This window comes from Microcebus murinus, chromosome 6 (genome assembly GCF_040939455.1).
Source record: "Microcebus murinus isolate Inina chromosome 6, M.murinus_Inina_mat1.0, whole genome shotgun sequence".
NCBI classification, from domain to species: Eukaryota; Metazoa; Chordata; class Mammalia; order Primates; family Cheirogaleidae; genus Microcebus; species Microcebus murinus.
The window spans coordinates 30,894,266-30,917,353 of NC_134109.1; the positions used below are offsets into that span (position 1 = coordinate 30,894,266).

General features: G+C 36.1%; 1 protein-coding gene across 2 annotated transcripts in view; it reads left to right on the forward strand.

Annotated features, from left to right (window-relative positions):
* The first annotated feature begins 7,460 nt into the window (after nucleotides 1–7,460).
* The window catches only part of SYNJ2BP (synaptojanin 2 binding protein), a 34,826-nt gene continuing 19,198 nt past the window's right edge, over nucleotides 7,461–23,088 (forward strand). Inside the window, exons 1-2 of one of the 2 annotated variants that reach the window (XM_012781205.3) lie at nucleotides 7,461–7,648; nucleotides 22,320–22,396. In XM_012781205.3, the coding sequence (XP_012636659.1) occupies nucleotides 22,348–22,396 (49 nt within the window). In that variant the 5' untranslated portion in view covers nucleotides 7,461–7,648; nucleotides 22,320–22,347. The remainder of the gene's footprint in view (nucleotides 7,649–22,319; nucleotides 22,397–23,088) is intronic. The other variant, XM_012781203.3, reaches the window with a different exon arrangement.

Sequence of the window (23,088 nt, forward strand, 5' to 3'; positions counted from 1 at the left end):
CTATACACATATATACATAAATACTGTATCTCTATATGGATTCATAAAGGCATGGGTATAATGGTACACACCCCCCTCAGTAAACTTCCTAATGAATTCTCATGACTGTTATCAGGCTTTACTGGGGTTAGGCTAAAGCTGTTAGTAAACTTGTAGAAGACTGCTACAGTAACACTAAACTTAAGTGGTCTCTTCCCTATTACTTTGGTTTAAATTATTATACTATCCTTCAGACCCAGAGACATAGCTTATCTAAGAATTACTAAAGCTGAAGTTTAATTTGTCTGAGTGAAGATAATCATAGGTTATGTGAGCCTATGAAAGTTTATACATCTAAGATTTCAAAAAAGTGCATCTCAAAGCCTAACCACATTATGAGTTTATGGAGAGTACTTGGCATTACAGATGATTCAGACACTTCAGTGCTGTCTTCTTTACACTGCCAGTTCAGACAAAACAGGCTTGTTTTTTATTTTACAACAACTTAGGCCTAATTATGCATGATTGCAAGTTACTTTTTAATGCATTGTGATTATTTATTGGTAATAACAGGGCTGATGGCAATTTACTAGATCACTGATTATAATTTCAGACAAAACTGCTACATTGATCTTCATTTTACCTAGAGTGCTCAGGGCTGGTATGATCAGTGAATCAGAAATGCAATTGTGAATTCCTACCCATTGTCTCCCTTGGTAAATGTGGAAATAGTCACCTGGGTTTTCTCATATCAGGAAGCATTTTGGGATAGCACCTATATTGGCTAATAACTGAGGATGCAAACATTCCATTCATTAGTCTGATCAAGCTATTAATTAATTTTAGGCTATGGATCAAAATGTGAAACATTTTATGTTCAATCCATATTTGTCTTTCAGATTATTAATATATTTTTATTTTTTAGGCCGGGTGTGGTGGCTCACGCCTGTAATCCTAGCACTCTGGGAGGCCGAGGCGGGCGGATTGCTTGAGGTCAGGAGTTCGAAACCAGCCTGAGCAAGAGCAAGACCCTGTCTCTACTATGAATAGAAAGAAATTAATTAGCCAACTAATATATATATAGAAAAAATTAGCCGGGCATGGTGGTGCATGCCTGTAGTCCCAGCTACTCGGGAGGCTGAGGCAGAAGGATTGCTTGAGCCCAGGAGTTTGAGGTTGCTGTGAGCTAGGCTGACACCACAGTGCTCACTCTAGCCTGGGCAACAAAGTGAGACTCTGCCTCAAAAATAATTAAAAAATAAAAAAAATTAATTTTTAGGCTATGGATCAAAATGTGAAACATTTTATGTTCAATCCATATTTGTCTTTCAGATTATTAATATATTTTTATTTTTTAGTAATTTAGGGGAAGGGGAAGGAGAAAGGCATAATTATGCTCTTGGCCTATTCACAAAAGCAGCTGTGATGACCTCCAATCAGTTTGCTTCATTTCAAAACTATTTCTTTTTTTTTTTTTAGTTTTTTTTTTACTTTAAGGAACCAAGTTTTCTGCTAACAAAACTATTTCTGATCACAAGGAAAGATTTCTTTTAAATATACTTGTACATTTCACCTGTTGATGCCTATAACTTCATCCTCAGTATGTTCCTAAATCTGTGCTGGCATTGAAAAGACAAAACATATATTTAAGTTATACTTAACTTTTACTACTGGGTTTTTCTACTATTTTTTAAAGAGTTATTTTCTTGGCCGGGTACAGTGGCTCACGCCTGTAATCCTAGCACTCTGGGAGGCCGAGGCAGGAGGATCGCTCAAGGTCAGGAGTTTGAGACCAGCCTGAGCAAGAGCGAGACCCTGTCTCTACTAAAAATAAAAATAAATTAATTAGCCAACTAAAAATATATGGAAAAAATTAGCTGGGCTTGGTGGCACATGGTGTAGTCCCAGCTACTCAGGAAGCTGAGGCAGAAGGATTGCTTGAGCCTAGGAGTCTGAGGTTGCTGTGAGCTAGGCTGACCCAGGCAACGGAGTGAGTCTCTGTCTCAAAAAAAAAAAAAAAAAAAAAAAAGCGTTATTTTGTCAACACAAAAGAGTTTTTTTCTCAGTATAAAGAAAATTGAAATCCTAAGTGTATTTGATAGTAAACAAAAAAATTTTATTTTTTATTTCCACTTGAATAGTTACATTTCATATAAAAGTTTACAAATAATGGTTTTTATTTTTGATTTTTTCAGTATTAAAAATGTTGCCTTGATGACATAATTGCTTGTAGGATAGTTAAATGTCAGTATTGAAACTTAATCTCTAGTTGCCATCTTATAGACATGAATAAATGTTCACCAAGCACATATTTTGTATTTTATTGCATTGTACATTGCAGCTAATAAGCCAAGGAATTGAAATATATTAGGTGTATGCATGATTTCTATAATAAAAACTACAAACTAGAAACCTTTAACTTTAGATGGCCAAACCACTGATATAAATATTTGCTATGAAAAGAATTATAAGAGTTTTATTTTTATGATATTAAAAGTTACTTAATAAAGACTTGTTTCCATTAATTTGGAAAAAAAAAAAAAAAAAAACAAAAAAAAACACTGATACTCAGTGAGGAGAGGTGAAGGCTGACATAATAATGGCATTTACAGCCAGGGAAAGGAATAAGATTTCTTATAAAGAGAATGTATATACACAGAAAAATAGAGAGTATCAACCAAAAAGGACAGTAGATGATGAAACAACTGTAAATGCCTTGCTGATAACTACTGTCATCAATAGTTGGGGCCTGCAGTGCAACTCTCCTCAAGAACTTGGAAAATTCTCTGGAAGGCTTGTGTGACTAAAAAAAAAAAAAAAAAAAAAAAAAAAAGAACTTGGAAATTTAAGAAATAATATAATATTAATACTGCTATTAGAGTTAAGCTGTAAAACCAACATGTAATGGGCCAGAGCAGAGATACTCAATGCCACCTTCCAATAACGGTAACTTCACTATAATCTGTGATACAGGATGAATTGTGTGCCCCCAAAATTCATTTGTTGAAGCTTTAACCCCAGTACCTCAGAATGTAACCATAGTTGGAGATAAGGTCTTTAAAGAGGTAACTAAGTTAAAAGGAGGTCTTCAGGGTGGGCTCTAATCTCATATGACTAGTGTTCTTATAAGAAGAGAAAATTTTTACATAGACATGTGTTTATACTCAGGAAAGACCAAATGAAGACAGAGGGAGAAGATGGTCATTTGCAAAACAAGGAGAGAGGCCTAAGAGGAAACAAACCTGCTAGCACATTGATCTTGAACTTTCAGCCTCTAGAACTGTGAGAAAATAAATTTCTGTTGTTTCAGCCACCCTGTCTCTGGCATTTGTTACAGTAACCCTAACAAACTAATATAATATGATTAAATCTAAAAACAACAAAATTTTTTAAATGTCAATCAGAAAGGGGTTTAATTGCCGAACAAAACATAGAAAAAACAAAATATGCAACAGTTTGAAACCAAGGAAGTCAGTTATAGGGCAAAAAGGTGGAACAAGTGCCATGTCAGACAGGTGGATAAGTCATAAATGCAAGCACATCCATTAGAGGTCATCAGAGCTGGTCATCAGAGAGGCTGACAGGATAAAATATTGAAATAGGAGAGAGATGAAACAGACAAGAGATTGGAGAGAAAAAGTGAATGTATGACATGAAATGTGCAAAAATAGAGCAATGTGTGAATAAAGGTGAGGCAAGGTTTCCACTGGTCTTTTTTTTTTTTTTTTTTTTTTTGAGACAGAGTCTCACTTTGTTGTCCAGGCTAGAGTGAGTGCCGTGGCGTCAGCCTAGCTCACAGCAACCTCAAACTCCTGGGCTTGAGTGATCCTTCTGCCTCAGCCTCCCGAGTAGCTGGGACTACAGGCATGCGCCACCATGCCCAGCTAATTTTTTATATATATATCAGTTGGCCAATTAATTTCTTTCTATTTATAGTAGAGACGGGGTCTCGCTCTTGCTCAGGCTGGTTTTGAACTCCTGACCTTGAGCAATCCGCCCGCCTCGGCCTCCCAAGAGCTAGGATTACAGGCGTGAGCCACAGCGCCCGGCCTTCCACTGGTCTTTTAAATGATAGATTGAACTTGCCACCAAGTTCCATACTTTTTAAATAAGTTCCATACTTTTAAAAAACTCAAGATCATAAGACCTTAAATGCAAAGCCTAGTTCAGACAGAAAGTGTCATAGCTTGTGTCAGAGACTGCCAATGGCTTCTTTTTTTAGTTAATAATAACCCTGAGTTTTTAGTTGGCATATTTCCATCCCATTAAAATATACTCTAGAGGCCTCTCTTATAGTTAAGCATAACTATGTGACTAGGTTCTGGCCAATGATATATATATATAAGAAATGTATGAAATTTCCAGAAGGTCTTTTTTGCCTTTTCTTTATTAACTTCTTGAAATGTGAGTATGTTGAGGTTCCCAAAACAATCTTACCCATCTTGGACCATGAAATAAAGCTACATTCCAGGGTATGAGGCTGAGGAGGGGATAGAAAGCTGGAAAGAACTTGGGTCTCTGGTGACTGAGGAGCCTTCCTATCAGTTCTGGTCTGTATTATCTCCAGCATTCTTTGGTGTGAGAGTAATAAACTTCCATCTTAGCCTATTGCATATAGAATTAAGGGCCTATCTCTGCACCAGCCTTCCTTCACAATTGCCTTTTCTTCAGTGTCATCATCTCACAGACTCTGTGTTCCATTTTCCATTTCCTAAATATTCCCATGGCCTTGGTCCATTTGCATTGCTACAAAGGAACATTGGAGGCTAGGAAATTTATAAAGAAAATAAGTTTATTTGGCTCACAATTCTGCAAGCTGTACAAGCTGTACATGAAAGAAGCATGGTATCAGTATTTGCTTTTGAGGAGGGCCTCAGGCTGCTTCCACTCAGAGTGGAAGGCAACAGGGAGATGGCATGTGCAGAGATCACAAGACAAAAGAGGAAGCAAGGGGGATGGAGAGGTGCCAGGCTCTTTTTAACAAGCAGCTATTACTGTAACTAGGCCCCACATCCAACATTGGGTATCAAATTTCAACATGAGATTTGGAGGGGACAAATATCCAAACTGATAGCCATCTATCATTATCCTGATTCTATATTTTTTTTCAATTTTTTTGAATAGAAATTCATTTCCTCTGTTTTTTGCTTTACTACATATTAAAGTTTCCTCATTCTTAAAAATTATACTTCCATTAGGGTATAAAGGCAACTTACATGTACCATCCATCATTCTATTTATTGTCAGCATTTCCTGAACTTATTTCGTGACCCTTTTTTTTTCACTGCCCAAATTTTCAGGTACAGAGTGGTCGCTTCTCTCCATAGTAGTCTATAAGAAATTTTGTGGGTTTTTTTCCTTACACATCTCCTCATTGTGGACTTCCTGGTTTTTCCCTCATTTCTCTTTGATCTCTTTTCTCTTGGCATTTCAATATTACTTTTATATATATGTATATTTTTTCACTTACCCTTCTCTGCCTTTAATGATTATTTTATTCACTCAATCAATATGCTCATGAAAGTTGGGGAAGTGAAGGTGGCATAGATGTAATTAAGTTTTAAGTAGAAAAGTAGTTTTGAAAATTTCACTTCACTTAATCTTTTCAACAATCTTTTACACGTGGTCTTGGCCAAAAGGCTGAGAAGCAAGCCAACAACTTCCTTCCTTCCTTCCTTCCTTCCTTTTCTTTTTTTTCTGAGACAGAGTCTCACCCTGTTGCCCTGGGGAGAGTACAGTGGTGTCATCATAGCTCACTGCAACTTCAAACTCCTGGGCTCAAGCAATCCTCTTGTCTCAGCCTCCCGAGTAGCTGGGACTACAGGCACACACCACAACGCCTGACTAATTTTTTTATTTTTAGTAGATACTAATTTTTCTACTTTTGGTAGAGGCTAATTTTTCTATTTTTAGTAGAGATGGGGTCTCACTCTTGGTCAGGCTGGTCTTAAACTCCTGAGTTCATGCAATCCTCCCACCTCAACTTCCCAGAGTTGCTAAAGTTATAGGAGTGAGCCACTGTGCCCAGCCCTCAACAATCTTTTAAAGAACTATTGTCAATCTCTTTTTAAGACAGGGAAACAGAGTTCAGAGATGTTGGGTTACTTGCTCAAAGACAAAAAATTAGAAGAAGATGGAACTGAAACTTGCATACAGGTCTAATGACATCATCTCCTGTGTTCTTTCCTGTATTCCATGTTAACTTCTCTCAGGGTGAGTAAATAAGAGGCCTTCCTGCCAAATCTACCTATGTCTCCTCTTGTTTGGTAAACAGTAGTTGCTGGTTTGGCTTTTTAATCTGAATTTGAATATCTTTATATTGGCCCTGCACTTTCCAATCCTTTAACATCCCCACCAATCCCTGTGGTCTAACTCCAGGTTTCTTTGCACATTTAGTTCACCTTCTTGGCTCTTAAGGCTGTTGTGTTTTTGACCATTGCAGTTTTGTTCAAACTCAGTTTGGAATGTCTGACCCCAAAAATCAGAAAGGCTGGGCTAAAGTCATACCTAGGCCCTGTACTAATCTTATTGTAAGAGTGAAAAATAAAATAATAAAGAAAAGATTGAATCCTCCCTGTCGCCAAAAGGAAGAGACTTTTTTCCTCTCCCTTTTTTAAAGGATTTTTCTGGAGCAAACTTGTAAGTATAACCCCTCCTGTGTATGTATATCTATATCTATATCTTTTTAAAAGATATAAATCTATATCTTTTTAAAAGATATAAATTTATATCTTTTAAAAAGATCTATCTATATCTAATCTATATCTTTTTAAAAGCTAAATAAGCCTCTTCTCAGATACAGCCCAGGAATCTTTTTCTTAAGGTCCTGGGAGTCAACTCTTTGAAACGTAAATGTTAATAACTAACAAAGAAGGCAGTGCCCCCATCTCCCATGCAAAGGGGGTTAGCCTAAGTGCCCTGCTCCAAGCTGAAAGGACCTACTTGTCATAGAGATGAGAAGTTTAATTTTTTTCTTTGGATAAAGGTAAGAGAAAGAGCAGGCACAGATCGCTACCCCAATGGTGAACTACCAATGAATGAGTAGCAAACAGTGTCGTCAACTCCTCTAACATGACGTGAGAACATGCATGTAACGGATTGTATCTGCTTGGCTACATAAAAGGTGAAATTTTTGTCTGTCTTTGCACTCTCATTAGTGGATTGCCTGTGACACTGTGACACACATCCCAGTCTGGTTCGATGCTTACAGAATTTTTTTTTCTTTTCTACATTTGTGGAGATTTTCAGAGATGGCCAGGATATTTTATTTTTAATTTTTTCTCGACAACATCAATTTATTTGTGTCCCCTGCTTTTACTTGCCTCCTCCACCCTCACCTTCCCACCTGCTTTCAAAGGCAAATTTGATTGGTAATTTGTCGCTTGCTCACCTGCTACTTTGCTTTGAGAACCGGGTGAGAAAGGGCAATCTGCCGGCGGCGAAGACCACGACTCCCAGCGCTCCCCGCGATCGACTTCCTCTTCCGGTCTGGAGGCTGCTGAAACCGAAAGTGCTGTGTTTTGAGCGCAGCCGCCTAGGTTGATTCACCTTCACCTGTGCGGAGCCCCAACTGACCCCAATAGGAAGCCGGGTGACCAGTAAAACATGAACGGAGGAGTGGATTATTTGGTCGCTGAGGAAGAGATCAATCTTACCAGAGGACCCTCGGGTATGTGCGAACGGGTCATATCTGGGAATAAGGGACCTGCGGGTGTAACCGCGGATATCTCTTCTGCCGAGCCAGATTCACCTGGCCTTGGAGTAGGCAGGCCCCAACCTAGAGGTTTCCTGCAACGCTTTGGGGCACTTAGAATATATTGGCATCCATCGTTAGCCAGGTTCTGAGGAATCCACTTAATCATGCAGTAGGATTACGACACATATTTATAGGCTGGAAGGGTTAGTTTTACTAATGGTGCTAGAAAGCGTAGGAAAACAGCCTGCTTTAAAGCCAGCACACTGTGGACACCACACCCTTCCTTCCGTTGCCTGCTCTATCCCTGCTCCTATGAGGGACCGTTTAGTAAAAGTGGGAGCATAAATGGTATGAAGTCTGAATGCATAGCCGTTTTCCTGGAGCTGAGATCCTTCCCTCTCTTTATTTCTGGGAAATTCATTTATGGCATCAGCTAGAGTGGTAAAGCAGGAAGAGACCTTAGAGATCTGTTACAAAAGTTCCCAATTTACAGAAGTTTTACCATAAAATTACCCAGAGCTTTTTTTTTTTTTTTTTTTTTTTTTTTTTGCTTAAAAAACCAAAACATTCAAGTGTTAATTCCTAGGTCCCATCTCTAGGGATTTAGATTCAATATGGATTTTTTTTTTAATGAATGCCCCCTGAGATTCTGATATAACCAAATCCTCACTTACCCTCTTAACTTAATCCCTGCTATCCTCTTCCTCCTTGACATTCTTCGCTAGCCTGGGCTCTTGACGTTACTACATACTGCCCACTTTGGACTTTGTTGCCTTTCCTTTACAGCTGTTTATTTTATCAGTTAAGAGCTTTAGCTGTGGAATTACACTACCTATGTCCAAATCTTATATCTAACCTCTTACTAGTTCTTTGACATATATTGGCTGAATAACTTAACTGATGTAAGCCTTAGTTCATCATCTGTAAAATGGGGATGGTTATACAATACACTTCATAGTGATGTGAGAGTAAAATGACTTAATCTATGTAAAATATTTAGAACATTGCCTGACATATGGTAAGCAGTATGTGTTTGCTACTATTGTTATTGTTAATGGATAAATGGCTAGACTGACATAGTAAGTCCTGCTGAATTTTGTATTCCAAGAGTCTCTAATAAATCAAATACTAGGAGCTCTATCTCTGAAATGTTTCTGAAATTTTTTCACTCCTTTGTGTTCTCATTTCTAGATAGATCTGTAGTAGCTTTTGTCATCTGCAACTTTGCAGTAGCTTAATCATCACTGATTGATTATTCTTTATAAAATATGGCTTTTAGAATGATCCATACTTTATGTCTTCCTGTTACAAAAAATTGAAAGTTGGTTTTACTTATGGGAGTATAACTCATTGTTAATCTTCTTGGATTAGTGTCATGCTCTCCATATCGGCTCCTAAACTTTGTCAAAGGCCTATTCAGAATGCCCAAGTTTTTTGTATTTATTTTTTCCTATTTTATATAAATTTTGTCTTCTCTCATTCTTAATATTGACTTTTGAGGCTAACATGGAAAGTTATTTTTAAGCTAAAATCTGTTTTTCTATACTTTTCATTCATTGATCTTTGTTCTTTTCTTAGGGCCAATTATAACAATGCTACTTCCTCTTCTGACTGCTCTGCAAGTTTTTAAAGGCATCTAGTTCTCCTAATCTGCCTCTTCCTTCTTTAGCCTAATTATCCTCAGTTATTATATATCCTCCTGTGATGTTTGAGATTTGATTCTTCCCTCTTGCTTAAGGATTTAATGTACTTTGACATAGTCCTTTTGCTGTGGCAACCACAGTATTTCCAGAATCTCCTTACTAGAACAGAACAGAGCCCTGATACTGTCTTTCCTGTTATAAGCACTAAATATTTTTAAAATTCAGTATAATATCACTCCATCTTTGTTGGCATTTGCTTAACAGTGTAGCCTAATGTTCAGCTCACCATTTTCGTATTTACTAAATACTAAAGCCTGTTGACCTTGCAGACTTAAAGTTCCTAGTATTAGCATTTTTCCAAAACATTGGCATTAGGACAAGCTCTACCGCACTAATTGAAAGGAATGATTATATCTAGCTAATATATTTCACCCAACAATGCTTTAATTTCTGTATTGTATGTGTATTTATTCAAAATGGAATGGATTTATTCACTAAGTGGCTTCTTGAATTTTCCTAAGCATTTTCATGTCTTAGGCATATAAGTCAATGAATTTACTGGGAAAGTAGAGCCACAAATTTAGGATTGAATTTGGATAAAACTCGTCATTTGAAATTTGGTTGGTTCATTTAACAAGGAAGGGTTTCAAGCTCCTTCTGTTTATCACTCCCCAGAGCTGGTTTCCTGGTATGTGGTATTCTTGGTCTCTGAGTCTAATTCAGCTTTTCTTCATGGTATCATCATGAAGATACACAGGGAAGAAATCAATAGTCACCACTAGAAATTTCTACATAATTTTGGTAGTTCCATAGAAATCTTTATTTCTATAGAAGAAATATGAAAAGCCTCTAATTCTAAGTATGCATTTCTGTTTGTAGGCAGTGTTGTCATTCTTTGCCTTTGTACAGGTTTCTATTCAGGAACCTGATAGTTCAATCAGGTAACTGCAAGAATGTGTGTACTGTTGCCCTTTTGTGCCAGGGTTCAATCAGGGAAAAGAGTCTTGGATATTTCAGTGTTTGGGCCCATATTAAAAGGCAAATGAATCTATTCTCTGATTCTGCTTACTGCAAGGGAAATAATGCACTCTTGGGAAAATTATGACAATAAAGTGAGGAGGCAAAAAGAAGCTTGACATGTAGCTTGGCATCTCTCCTTTGTCTACTTTTTCAACTGTATAAGGAGAGGGTTGGACCAGATGACTTCAGAGGTATCTTCTACTTACAAGAGTTCTTGATTCTTTTGCCCATTCCACATGTTATTTTATGATTCCTCCCATTTTGGACTAACTAGTTGTCTTAGTCCATTTTATGTTGCTATAAAGGGTTACCTAAGGCTGGGTAATTTATAGAGAAAAGAAGTTTATTTAACTCACGGTTCTGCAGGCTGTACAAGAAGGATGGCATCAGCACCTGCTTCTGGTGAAGGCCTCAGGAAGCTTTTACTCATTGCAGAAGGCAAAGGGGGAGCAGTCATGTCACATGCTGAGAGAGGAAGCAAGAGAGGATGGAGTGCCCATGCTCTTTTAAACTATTAAAGCAAAAACTAATAAAGCAAAATTCACTCATTACTGTGGGGAGGACACCAAGCTGTTCATGAGGTATCTGCACCCATGCCCCAAACACCTCTCCCTAGGCCCCACCTCCAACATTTGGGGTCAATTACAACATAAGATTTGGAAAGGACAAACGCGCAAACTATATCACTGAATTAGCTGAAGAATTTCAAAGGCAGTGGTCAAAGTCTCAAAAGCCTTCAAGGGTTGGACAGTTCACCTTTTATCCTTTATGGAAAGCTGTCTCTTTTTGTTCTATGGGAGTCTAGTTTGCTTATAGTCTCTAAGGCTCTCAGTTTTTCCTTTATAAACTTGAAAGTCTGTTAATAAGTCATAAAACTCAGTTACTCTAAAAAGTGTGATAGGACTTTAATGATAGTTTTTTTCACTGTAAATGGAAGAGATTGGCCATAAAGACAACTCTGATGTACATTGGTACATGGTACATTGGGTACCATGATTAGGATTCCTGTGTTCAGGCCTGAGGCCTCAATGAGTTTCAGTAAGTTACTCCTCATATACCATCTTTAAAGAGGGAAGAGAATCTCTGTTTTCTTTCTGTGAAGGCTTTGCAGAAGATGATGGATTTATACAATATTTTAGCCATGAATAATTAAGAAAGTATTATCTTTCTGGCAGTATGCTAGTTACTTTATGTAAATATTAACTCATTTAATCTTCACAGCAACCCTGAGTGGTAAGTGTTTAGTCCACATTATCTATTAGAGGAAGAAATTATCTCAGAGAGATTAAGGACTTGCCCAGGTTTGAATGCCAGTAAGTTTCAAAGGATTTTAACCCAGGTCTCTTGATTCTACTGTTCCATATACTACCTCCCACTATAATAGTCATGCTTAAGAAGTTGATTGCCAACCTTTTTTTGACCTTTATTTTGTTATATCATGCCTTACTACCAGAAGGATTTGAGGCATCTTAAACGACTGACACAATTTACAGTGGAAAGATTTTATAGTTTGCTGTTGATAAAGCTGAGTACATATTAAGGTGAGGACCTAAAACCAAGAAGCCCCGTTAAGTCCAAGCATTTAAGCCTTTACAGACTTGTTGTGTACTTTGGGCTTAACCCTGACTGAAACTGTTGCTAATAGTTTTCTGATCTGTTCCTTCCTTCATGTATCAAATATATCTGAAACTAAAGTGCTATATCCCTATCTTCCCTTGATTATACAAAGTCTAGCCTTTCATGGAATTTACAGTCCAATGGAGACATAATGTTCTTATATGAAAGCTAAATCTCAGAGCAAAGGTGCAGATGGTTAGGGAGTATGATGAGCATGTATGTAGTGAGAGGGCATAGATGTTTGGAAGGGAGCATGGTAATCTGACCCTGTGCTGGAAAAGTTCAAGGAGTAGAGCCACTGCTAAGGACCCAAGTGGTCAATTAAAAGAAGGTGGAACTTAATGTTTGTCTTGTAGAATGGCCAGGCTTTAGGCTAGGGCCAGGGCCAGGGATGGGTAAAGCCTAAGCAGGAAATAGAAGAAAATAAGCAAAGTATATTTTGAGGTCAGTGAGTAAACCAGCCTGAATAGAAGGGAAATTTCATTAGGGAGATTCAAGCAAAATGGTTGCTGAAGTAGGTAGAGGTTGGATTATGGAGAGTCTTTAGTATTAATGTGGAAGCTTAACCTTTCTCCAGGGTTCCATCTTGATTCCTTCTTCCTGTTCGTTGATTAAGACTCAATTCAAGAGTTACCACCTCCAGAAAGCCTTTCTTACCTAGAATAGATGCTTTCTTATTATCAATATCATACACCATTTATAGATTGCCTATCATGTATCTCCAAGCTAAGCATTTTACCTTAGCTCCTCCTTAAAAGGAACAGATGAAACTGTTATTGTTCCCATTTTACAAATGAGAAGACCTTAACTTTTATATAGCACAGCTTTATAAGTGGCAGATTTAAGATTTGGATCTTCTGTGTGACTTAAAAATCCAGGCTGGGAGCCACTATAGATAATTGTTTTTTCTATTTGCTTTCTCACTTGTGTCTCCTCCTCCCTCTGCTTCACTCTGAGCTCCTTTGATTCAAAGAATATATATTTCATTTCTTATTTTTCTAATACTTTGTTTAATATATGACAAAGTGGTCAGTAAATGTTCATGAAATGACTAGGCAAACTGATGGATATCAGAATAATATAATGGAATGTTTTTAAATAAAGAGAACTAGTAACACAGTCTGTTTTAGCATCAAAAAGTTATAAACAAGGTTTCTCAGTAAATACAATCCCACTAAAGAAAGAGAGAATAAGGTTAGATATAATGTGTTATTTGGATAGGAAACTGGCTAAAATACCAGAAATGAGAAGGAATAGATGGAAAACCCATGGTACAAGTCTCTTAAAGATTGCTTCAAGCATCAGTCTAAAGATCATTTCAAAACAATACTTAAGAATAGCTGTAAACTAATATATCTAGTAATTACTTTGGGGAAATAGAAAGGCAAGCTGATAGATGTTCAACTATAGAAACATTTTTTGAAGCCATGTGACTAGGGAGAAAAGTAGCCAGTGACTATATTTGAATAAATGCAAAATTATTTATTGAGGAGAAATATCCAAAATATACCTAGATAAAATTAGAACTGTTGGTTTCAGAAGACTCAATGTGAAACTATTTTTAAAAATTATTTAGAGTTTTCTATGTGCCTACATTATGATTAGGAATCATGGATACTAGAATAAATAATAAGAAATTATCCCTGTTTTTAAGAATTTTACAGTTCAATAGGAGGGTAATTATGATAGGCATGTGCTAAGTACCCTCAAAAGGTAGCGTAACCAAAGAGCTATAGACCTTCATAAGACATATTCTATTTCACATAGAATCAAACTCAGTTGACTATTATAGACAAAAGACCCAACAAATTATTAAATGCATTTAGGAAATGTTTTGAAAACAAATTAGATAATGTCTTTCTCCTCTCATATAAAACTGTGGGATACTCCCAAACCAAATAAATGACTGAAGCAAAAATTTCAATCAGTGAAGATTTTTTAAGCCAAGATTTTGAGCATGCACCTGGGAAAACATAAACCACAGACAAGTGTTACTGAAAGTTTAGCACTTGTCCCTGAGGCTGCATCAGAAGAATGAGGACAAGTGATTTGAGGAAAGGAAAGAGAAGTTTCCTAATTTGCCAGCAAATAAAGAGTACAACAGACTTGCATCCTAAAGTACCATAGTCCTCTCTATAAGCAGAAATACAGAGATTTTAAAAGGAATTTTCAGCTTGGTGCTATTGCTGTTTAACTGATAGATCCCATCTCTGGTGAAAACAATCTCGTGACCTCCACCCAGATAATTCCATTGAGCCATCTCCTGTGGTACAAAGAACAAAGGACATTCTCCTTCCCCTGGCCTTGGGCAAGGATGCAGGTTTTAATTCTGAAAAGAGTGTAGGGTGGGGCGGTGATACAAAAGAGATGACTCTTAAAACATTTTACCATTTTCAGGTGTTCCCTGTGTTACATATTCCCCACTGTCAATTTTATCCTTCCATTTCTATGGGAGGAGGACAGTATAGTCGTTGGACTACTTCCTACTGAATTGGGGTGATGTTTTAGATGAAGGTTTATACTTATGTATGCCATTTGAAAGGTTTGGCAGTAGATTTACAAAAATAAAAAATGCAACAGGTGAAAAAAGGCATAAGCAACAACTGCAAAACTGTGAAGATTGACAAGGGGAAATGGAGGAGGATACCTGGTAAGAGATTTCACCCCATTTGATATCTAAGACACCAGTAGGACTATGGGTCCTTACTGTCACCTCGCATACAGTGTCTGATACAGGGCCGGATAAGAAAGAAATGTGGGAACTCTGAATGCAGAGAGTTATTTGTTGCATCCTGTAGGTGAACCAAGAGACCAGCTTCTGCAAATTCAGAAATCACATACAGGAATATTTGCACCAAGCAAGGTTTAGGATGACAAACCCAGCAATGAGACAGATCAGCAGAAGCAATAGCCCAGGGAAATCCTCACTAAGGAGTTGTCTCTCCATCCTATAGACAAAACAAATAACCAAAGAATGGTTAGCGAAAATATCAACATTTTCATTTTTCCTTCTTCTTAAACAGATACTTTAGATTGCCTAAAGGCAGGCCCATTCACTGGGGACTTGGGTCCTCTTCTGTGGGACACCTCTTTACTCTGGTATGATGGACCCAAGGTTTTATTCTTTCCAAGCTTTAAGCAACACCCAGTCTGGGTTTGAAGGGATGGAGGGGTGCTTCCAACTGGGGTGAGGACATGAAAGAGGCAAACTCATGCATAATGGTTAGCATCTGACTCACTCATTTGACCTCTTGCTTTACTCTGCTTTCCTTACTTATGTTTATATTACCATACTTACCTCAGGGTGCACGGACACTGCTGTGGGATAGCCAATCATAGTGATACCTTGTGAAATGCCTAGGGCTCTGTAGATGCTCAGACAGATTTAGTATGCTCCTGGGTCCTCCTGACAATGGGGCTATTGGTCCAGAGACTGGGCCAATAATTAGAAGCCTTGGTGACACATGGTTACACAATAAGAGGAGGATGCTCAGGAAGGAGATGAACAGTCTGATGGCCTTTATATAGTCCCTGGATACAGACAGCTTGACCTTCCCTGTCTGAGTCTCATAGTTTTTCAGGAGGTCTGTTGTCAGTCTTTTGTACATTGTGTGTTCTTTTTTCCTCTAGCTACTTTTAAACTTTTCTCTTCATACTTGGTTTTGAGCAATGTGATTATGATATGCCTTGCTGGTGTTTTCTTTTGTATTTATACTGCTTGGAGTTTGTTGAGCTTTTTGGATCTATTTGTTCATAGTTTTCATCAAATGTGAACCAGTTGTTTTTTAGATGTTTTTTCTGACTCCTGTTTTTCTTTCCTCTGGAACTCTAGAAACATACATTAATATATTGACCCACTTGCTGTTATCCCACATGTTACTGTGATCTGCCCCCCGCGCCTCCCCCCCGACTGTTTTAATCTGTGATTTATTTTGGATCGATTCTATTGCTGAGTTTGGAAGTTTACTGATCTTTTCTTTTGTGGTATCAAATCTGTTGTGTTAATCAAATAAAGTGCATTTTTTCTTTCAGACACTATATTTTTCAAAACTTTAAGTTCTGTTTTTAAAAAATCTTTTATGTTTTCATTATGTTTGTGTTCCTTGAATTACTTACACATAATTTTAATCACCTTTTAAACATCCTTGTCTGCTATTTCATGCTCTCTTATTTCTGGCTCTGTTTTTATTGACTGGTTTTTCCTCTTGATTTTGGATGTTTTTCTTGCTTAGAAGGCTAGCAGGTGTTAATTAGATTCTATATAATATGAAAGTTACATTATTGATTGTCTGCAATTTTTTTTCCATTAAATGTTGAACTTTGTTTCAGCAGGCAGCTAAATAACTTACAGGTCAGTTCGACTTCTTTAACGCCCATTTTAAGCTTTTCTAGGATGTTTCTAAAGTACTATTCAATACTACAAATGAGGTGTGATTTAAGTGGATCTTCACTGAATTGCCAAGTAAATCACTAAGTATTTCTATTTTGGCTGGTCAGAACTTGTTTTCTCTGCCTTATGTGAACTCTGAGTATTATTTCGTTTAGAATTTCCTGGTTGTTACTTATCTAGCTTTGTGGAGTTTCCTCTACATATGAATGGCCTAGTACTCAGTAAAGACACATGGAGATATCTGAAGCTCTTTCTTCCTATCTAACTTCCTCTTTTCCAGAACTCTGCCCTGCAATTTCTAGCAACCTAACCTTCCCTAAATTCTGATTTCCATTTCATCAACTCAGTAAGGCTGTCAGGCTCTCCTTGGTTCTTCCTCTCTGGCCATGATCCAGAAATTACCTCCACTCAGAAAGTTAGAGTGCTTATAGAGCTACATTATTTATTTCCCTTTTATTAGATATTTTAGTCCTACACTGCCTTAGCCTGGAAGTATTTATTCTATATATCTGGTTTAGTTTTCTTGGTTTGTTTTATGGTAAGACGTTAAATCCTATCCTTATTCATTCATCATGGTTGTCACATATAAATGTTTAGATGTATCTTGTATCTTGTTATTTTCTATCATCCCAGGGATACCTTAGGCTCTATTCTGTTTCTCTTTGTTTTCCAAATTTGTATTTTTCTACTGATCTGCCTTTAAGTTCTCTGACTTTTTTTCTGTGCTCTCCAATCTGCTCTTAAGCCTATCCAGTGAATGTTGTATTTCAGTTATTGTAGTTTTCAGTAAGTCTTGAACCTCCTTGGATAAATATATTCCTAAGTGTTTTATTCTTGTTGATGCTACAGTAAATGAAAGTGCCTTCTTCCTTTTCTAATTATTCATTGCTAGTATATATAAAAATACCTCTGAATTTTGTGTTGATCTCACATCTTCAAATTTTCTTAATTTATTAGCTCTTGGAGATTTTTTAGGATGTTCTATATATCCATATCACTTGTGAAAAGAGGAGTTTTACATCTTCCTTCCCAGTTTGGATACCATTTATTTCACTTTTTTTTCTTCTAATGTCTAAAACTTCTAGTAGAATGTTGATAGAATAGCAAAAGTGTACATTCTTGCCTTATTCCTGCTTTTAGGAGATAAGTTTTTAGTCTTTCACTATTGTGTATGATGTTAGCAGTAGGTTTTTCCTAAATGCCCTTTATCATATTGAGGAAGTTCCCTTTTATTACTAGTTTGTTGAAGGTCATTTTTTAAATTTTTAAAATCACAAGCAGGTGCTGGATTTTGTGAAATGCTTTTTTGCATTGAGATGATCATGTTTCCTTTTTCCTTCTTTTAATGTGCTATTTTACATTGATTGATTTTCTTATGTTGAACTACCTTTGCATTCCTGGGATAAGTCCTGCTTGGTCATGATGTGTAAATAACTCTTTTATCCCTTTGCACCTTCTTGCTTTTTTCTCATCATCCACTCGACATTATCCACACTCGACATCCGAGTGCAAAGGGTTAATGTGCTGTTGAATTCTGTTTGCTAGTATTTTATTGAGGATTTTTACATCAAATATTGATAAGGAATATTGGTCTGTAGGTTTGTGTATGTGTGTGTGTGTGTAATGTGGTGCCTTTGGCCTTCATATCAAAGTAATGCTAATCTTATAGAATGTGTTAGGAACTGTTTCTGACTTTTCTATTTTTGGTAGTTTGAGAAGGATTGCTGTTCATGTTTTAGAAAATGTTCGGTAGAATTCACCAAGTAAAACCATCTGGTCCAGGGCTTTACTCTGTTAGGAGACTTTTGGTTACTGATTCAAAAATCTTTGTTACAGGGCTGTGTAGTTTTCTATTAATTGATGAATCATTTTGATAGCTTATATATTTTAAGGATTTTGTCCATTTCACATGGTAGTTATTTGATTTGTTGATGTACAGTTCATATAGTATTCTCCTATAATCGTTTTTCTCTCTATAGCATTGGTAATATAATCTCACTTCAGTTTTTATTTTGGTAATTTCAGTCTTCTTAGTAGATAAAGGTTTGTAAGTTTTGTTGATCCTTTAAAAGAACCAAGTTTGGTTTTATTGGTTGTATTGTTTTTCTAGACTTTATATTGTTTATCTCTGCTTTGATATTTATTATCTCCTTTCTTTGACTGTGAGTTTACTATGCTCTTCTTTTCCTAATTCTAGTATTACTATAATTTTAGTTTATAAATTCACTTTTTATTTTCTATAGGATTTAAAGCACAAATACATAAAAAATAATTATAAATCTATGTTTAGGCAAATGATATATGAGCATGTAATTTGTAACATCAGTAACGTAAAGGGGGAATGGAGTTGTAGAGGAACAGAGTTTTTATATGTAATTAAAGTTAAGTTGGTGTCAATTCAAATTAGATTGTTATCTGTTTTGGATTTTATGTGTAATCCCCATGGTAATCATCAAGAAAATATCTGTAGAATATACACAAAAGGAAATGAGAAGAGTGCCAAAAAGTGTCATTATAAAATTAGCAATTAAAGACAAAAGAAAGCAGTAATGGATGAAATGAAGGACTGAAAAAAACAATGTGAGACATACAGAAAATAAGAGCCAAATAACAGAAGTAAGTCATTCCTTAGTAATTTCTTTAAGTGTAAGTAGATTAAACTCTCCAATCAAAAGGTAGATATTGGCAGAATGGATTTAAAAAATGATCCCACAATATGCTGTTTATAGCAGACTCACTTTAGAACTAAAGATGCAAGTAGGTTGAAGGAAAAAGATATTCCATGGAAACAGTAACCGAAAGAGAGCTAGGGTAACTGTATTAAATATACACAATAAACTTAAGGTAAACACTATCACAAGATGTGTACCATCTGGGAAATGGACACGCTTGAAGCCCTGACTCCCGGGGGGAAGGAGGGGAAAGGCAACACATGTAACCTAAACATTTGTGCCCCCATAATATGCTGAAATAATAAAAAAAACCATCACAAATAAAGAACATTATATATTGATTTTTTTAAAAAAAATCAATTCATTAGGAAGATATAACATTTCTAAACGTATATGCACCAAACAGCAGAGCCCCAAAATATTTAAAGAATTGAAGGAAGAAATAATAGACTTCATTTTCAGTAATGCATAAGACAACCAACAGAAGATCCATAAGGAAATAGAGGATTTGAACACTATAAACAAATTAGACCTAACAGATATATACAAAACACATCACCAAATAATGACAGGATGGTGTTGGGAAAACTGGATATTGATATACAGAAGAGTGAAGTTGGATTCTTACCTTATACTACACACAGAAATTAAAAAAATCATTACATACCTAAATTCAAGAGGTAAAACTATAAATCTCTTACAAGAAAAGGTAGGAAAAAGCTTCATGACATTGGATTTGGCTGTAATTTCTTGGATGTGACAGCAAAAAAGGCAACAAAAAGAATAAATTAGGTTTCATTAAAATTAAACATTTTTGTGCATTAAGGGACATTATGAGGAGAGTTAAAGATAAACAATAGAATGAGAGAGGATATTTGCAAATTTATGTCTGATAATAATATCCAGAATATATAAATAACTTTTGCAACTCAACAACAACAATAAAAGACAACTCAAAAATGAACAAAGGACTTGAATAGACTTTTCTCCAAAGCACATGGTACAAACAGCCAATAAGCACATGAAAACATAGTCATTAGGGAAATACAAATCAAGACCACGATGAGTTAACACTTATTATCCATTAGGATGACTATTATAAAAATAAATGACAAGTGTTGGGGAAGGTGTGGAAAAATTGGAACCCTGTGCATTGCTTGTGAGAATGCAAAATGGTGCAATCCCTGTCGCAAACAGTTTGACAGTTCCTCAACTTATTAAACATAGAATTACCATGTGATCCAGCAATTCCACTGCTAGATGTATATCCAAAAGAATTGAAAGGAGGAAATCAAACAGATGCTTGTACACTGATGTTCATAACAGTATTATTCACATTAGCCAAAATGTGGAAACAACACAAATGTCCACTGACAGATGAATAGATAAACAAAATGTGATACATACGTACACTGGACTATTACTCAGCCTTAAGGAATGAAATTCTGATATATGCTACAACATAGATAAACCTTGAAGACAAGCTAAGTGAAATAAACAAGATACAAAAGAACAAATATTATATGATTCTACTTATATGAAGTACCTAAAATAGACAAATTCATATAGACAGAAAGAGTAATAGAAGTTACTAGGGGCTGGGGGTAGGGGAGAATGAGGAATTATTGTTTAGTGAGTAGAGAGTTTTTATTTGGTGAAGTTCTGAATATAGACAGTAATAATGGTTACACAACATTATGAATGTACTTGATGCTACTGAATTACGCACTTAAAAATGGGTGAAATGCTAAATTTTATGTTAAATATATTTTACCACAATACAGATAGACAGGAGTTGTGTGTCCAATAGAATTTGATCAATGTCTGGGGGGAAATTAGTGGGATTGATCTTGGGATAGTAAAAGCCTCCAGATAATTAGAGGGAAAGTGGGGTCTATATAATTCAACAAGTGGCTGTAATCCTTGGTGTTAATGGTCTATTTTGTTTTGTTTTAATTATGTTCAGAATTATTATTTCCAGAATAACAGGTTAAACACTGGTCTTTTACTTTATAACTTTTAGATTTTATAGACAAGAATTTGGATGCAATGAAGGGTTTTCCTTATCTAACCTGAAGGTAAGCAATAGGGATCCTGACTACAGTAATAGAACTCCAGAGTGATGAATTCTTCCTTTGGAGTATAGTACCCTTGGGGACTGTTCTACAACCATTATCTCAACATTGCTTATTTATAGCCAGCCCAAAGACCAGTTGGCTCCCAAGATAACCAGCAATGTTTAGAAGATTTTTTTTTCCTAAAACAGTTCATTTTCTGCAAAGATGCAGTATACCAAAATGGTTAAAAACTCAAGCTTTGGAATCAAACAGCCTGACTTAGAGTCTTGGGTTTGCAAAGAGCTAACCATGTGACCTTTTTGTAAAGTTGCTTAATCTCTCCATGCCTCACCTTTTAAATTCATCTGTTAAAAGTGAGTAATACTTCGTGTTTGTTAAAAAGATTAAATGAGATAATGTATGTACAGTGCATAGCATATTACTTGGTACATATTAAGCCCTCAATAAATATTAGCTGTTGCAGCTGCTATTGCTCGTACTCACAAACATGCTCAGGGTACAGAGTAGTCAAGAGTCCAAAAGAAGGTATTTCTTGTTTAACTTCCAAGGCTCTTCTGCTAGGACATTTTTCTTTCCCAATCCTATAGTGGTGCCATTCTTATGCCACTTTTACTTTTTTGCATTTAGATTGCTTATCTAAATTTGATATCAAGTAACCCACTTCAATCTTGCTACATTGAAAACATTTCTTGGGACCTTATAACCAGAGTTTACTAAGCAGTACTTTTTATTCACTCACTTTTTTAAAATGTTATGTCGAGTCCCAGTGTTTTTTCTTTCTCCCTTTCTCCTTAACCCCTTTTGGACCTTAGATGCTGAAAGCTAAATTAATTATGCCCTTTAGCTCCAAAGCACACTGCTATCATTAGTACCTTCCTCTCTAGTTCTATTTTGCTCCTCATACCTAAATCCTAATCAGTATCCTTTCCCCACAAATACCCACTCTAATGTGTCTTTACATGTTCTTAAATATGCAAGCATTTTTGTATATAGGTAATATTGTTTTGTGTATATATGCTTTTATTTATAGGAAGTGTTGTGCTATGAATATCAACATTACATTTTAAACCCTATCTTTATAACTTTATATATGATTATTAAATGCTTATAACTTTTAACTATATTTTAATCTATTCCCTGAAGGATGGACACCTAAATTATCATCGATTCCATACTACCACAAAATATGCTACAGTGAACATATTCTTGCATTACCCTTTGTAGATGGGATGATCACATTTGTCCAAATGGGATGCTTTTGAAATTGAAGAGGGACTCTTATAACTACACTGGGGCAACAGGTATATACCAAAACTATCAGACAAACCAGCATATATGTGGTTATTCTACTTATGAAAGATTTTTCTGGGATGCAGCTGATAATTAGCAGATATGTACTGAATAGCTTTTCCCCTTCTCGTTTCCAGATGGCATCTATTCCAATTGGTTGGTGCATGTTGGCTGACTGTTGCAGATTTTAAATGTCACCCTTGCTAGAAATTATTCATGAGGGAGATTTCTAGGTCATAGATTATGGATATACTTAATTTCGATAAGTTTGAGTTCTTATCAGTCTTTTCCTCTTTGTAGGTGAATGGACTTTTTAAATCTGTCTTCCCATCTCTCATGAGGGTTTACATTTGTACTATGTATTTACATCCTTTCTCCGTCTGATTTCCTAGTTTGGATCTATAGCAGTCACTAGTTTCTTGACAAGTATGCCTAGTACCTTATGCAAATATAGCAATGTAGATTATAAAGAATTTTTAAATTTTATGTTATTGGCCCCTAAAAATTACCCTTTGAAGTAGAAAGGGCAGAATTTGTAATCCTTATTTTACAGAAAAGGAAGCTGAGGATCAGAGGTAAACTGACTTGCTTCCATCCACATATCTGGTAAGTTATGGAGTTGAACTTGGAACCAGGTCTTCTTTTGATTTGCTTCTGTAATATCTAAAAGGGACAGGGGAAAAAAGGGTAAACTCCAGTTTGT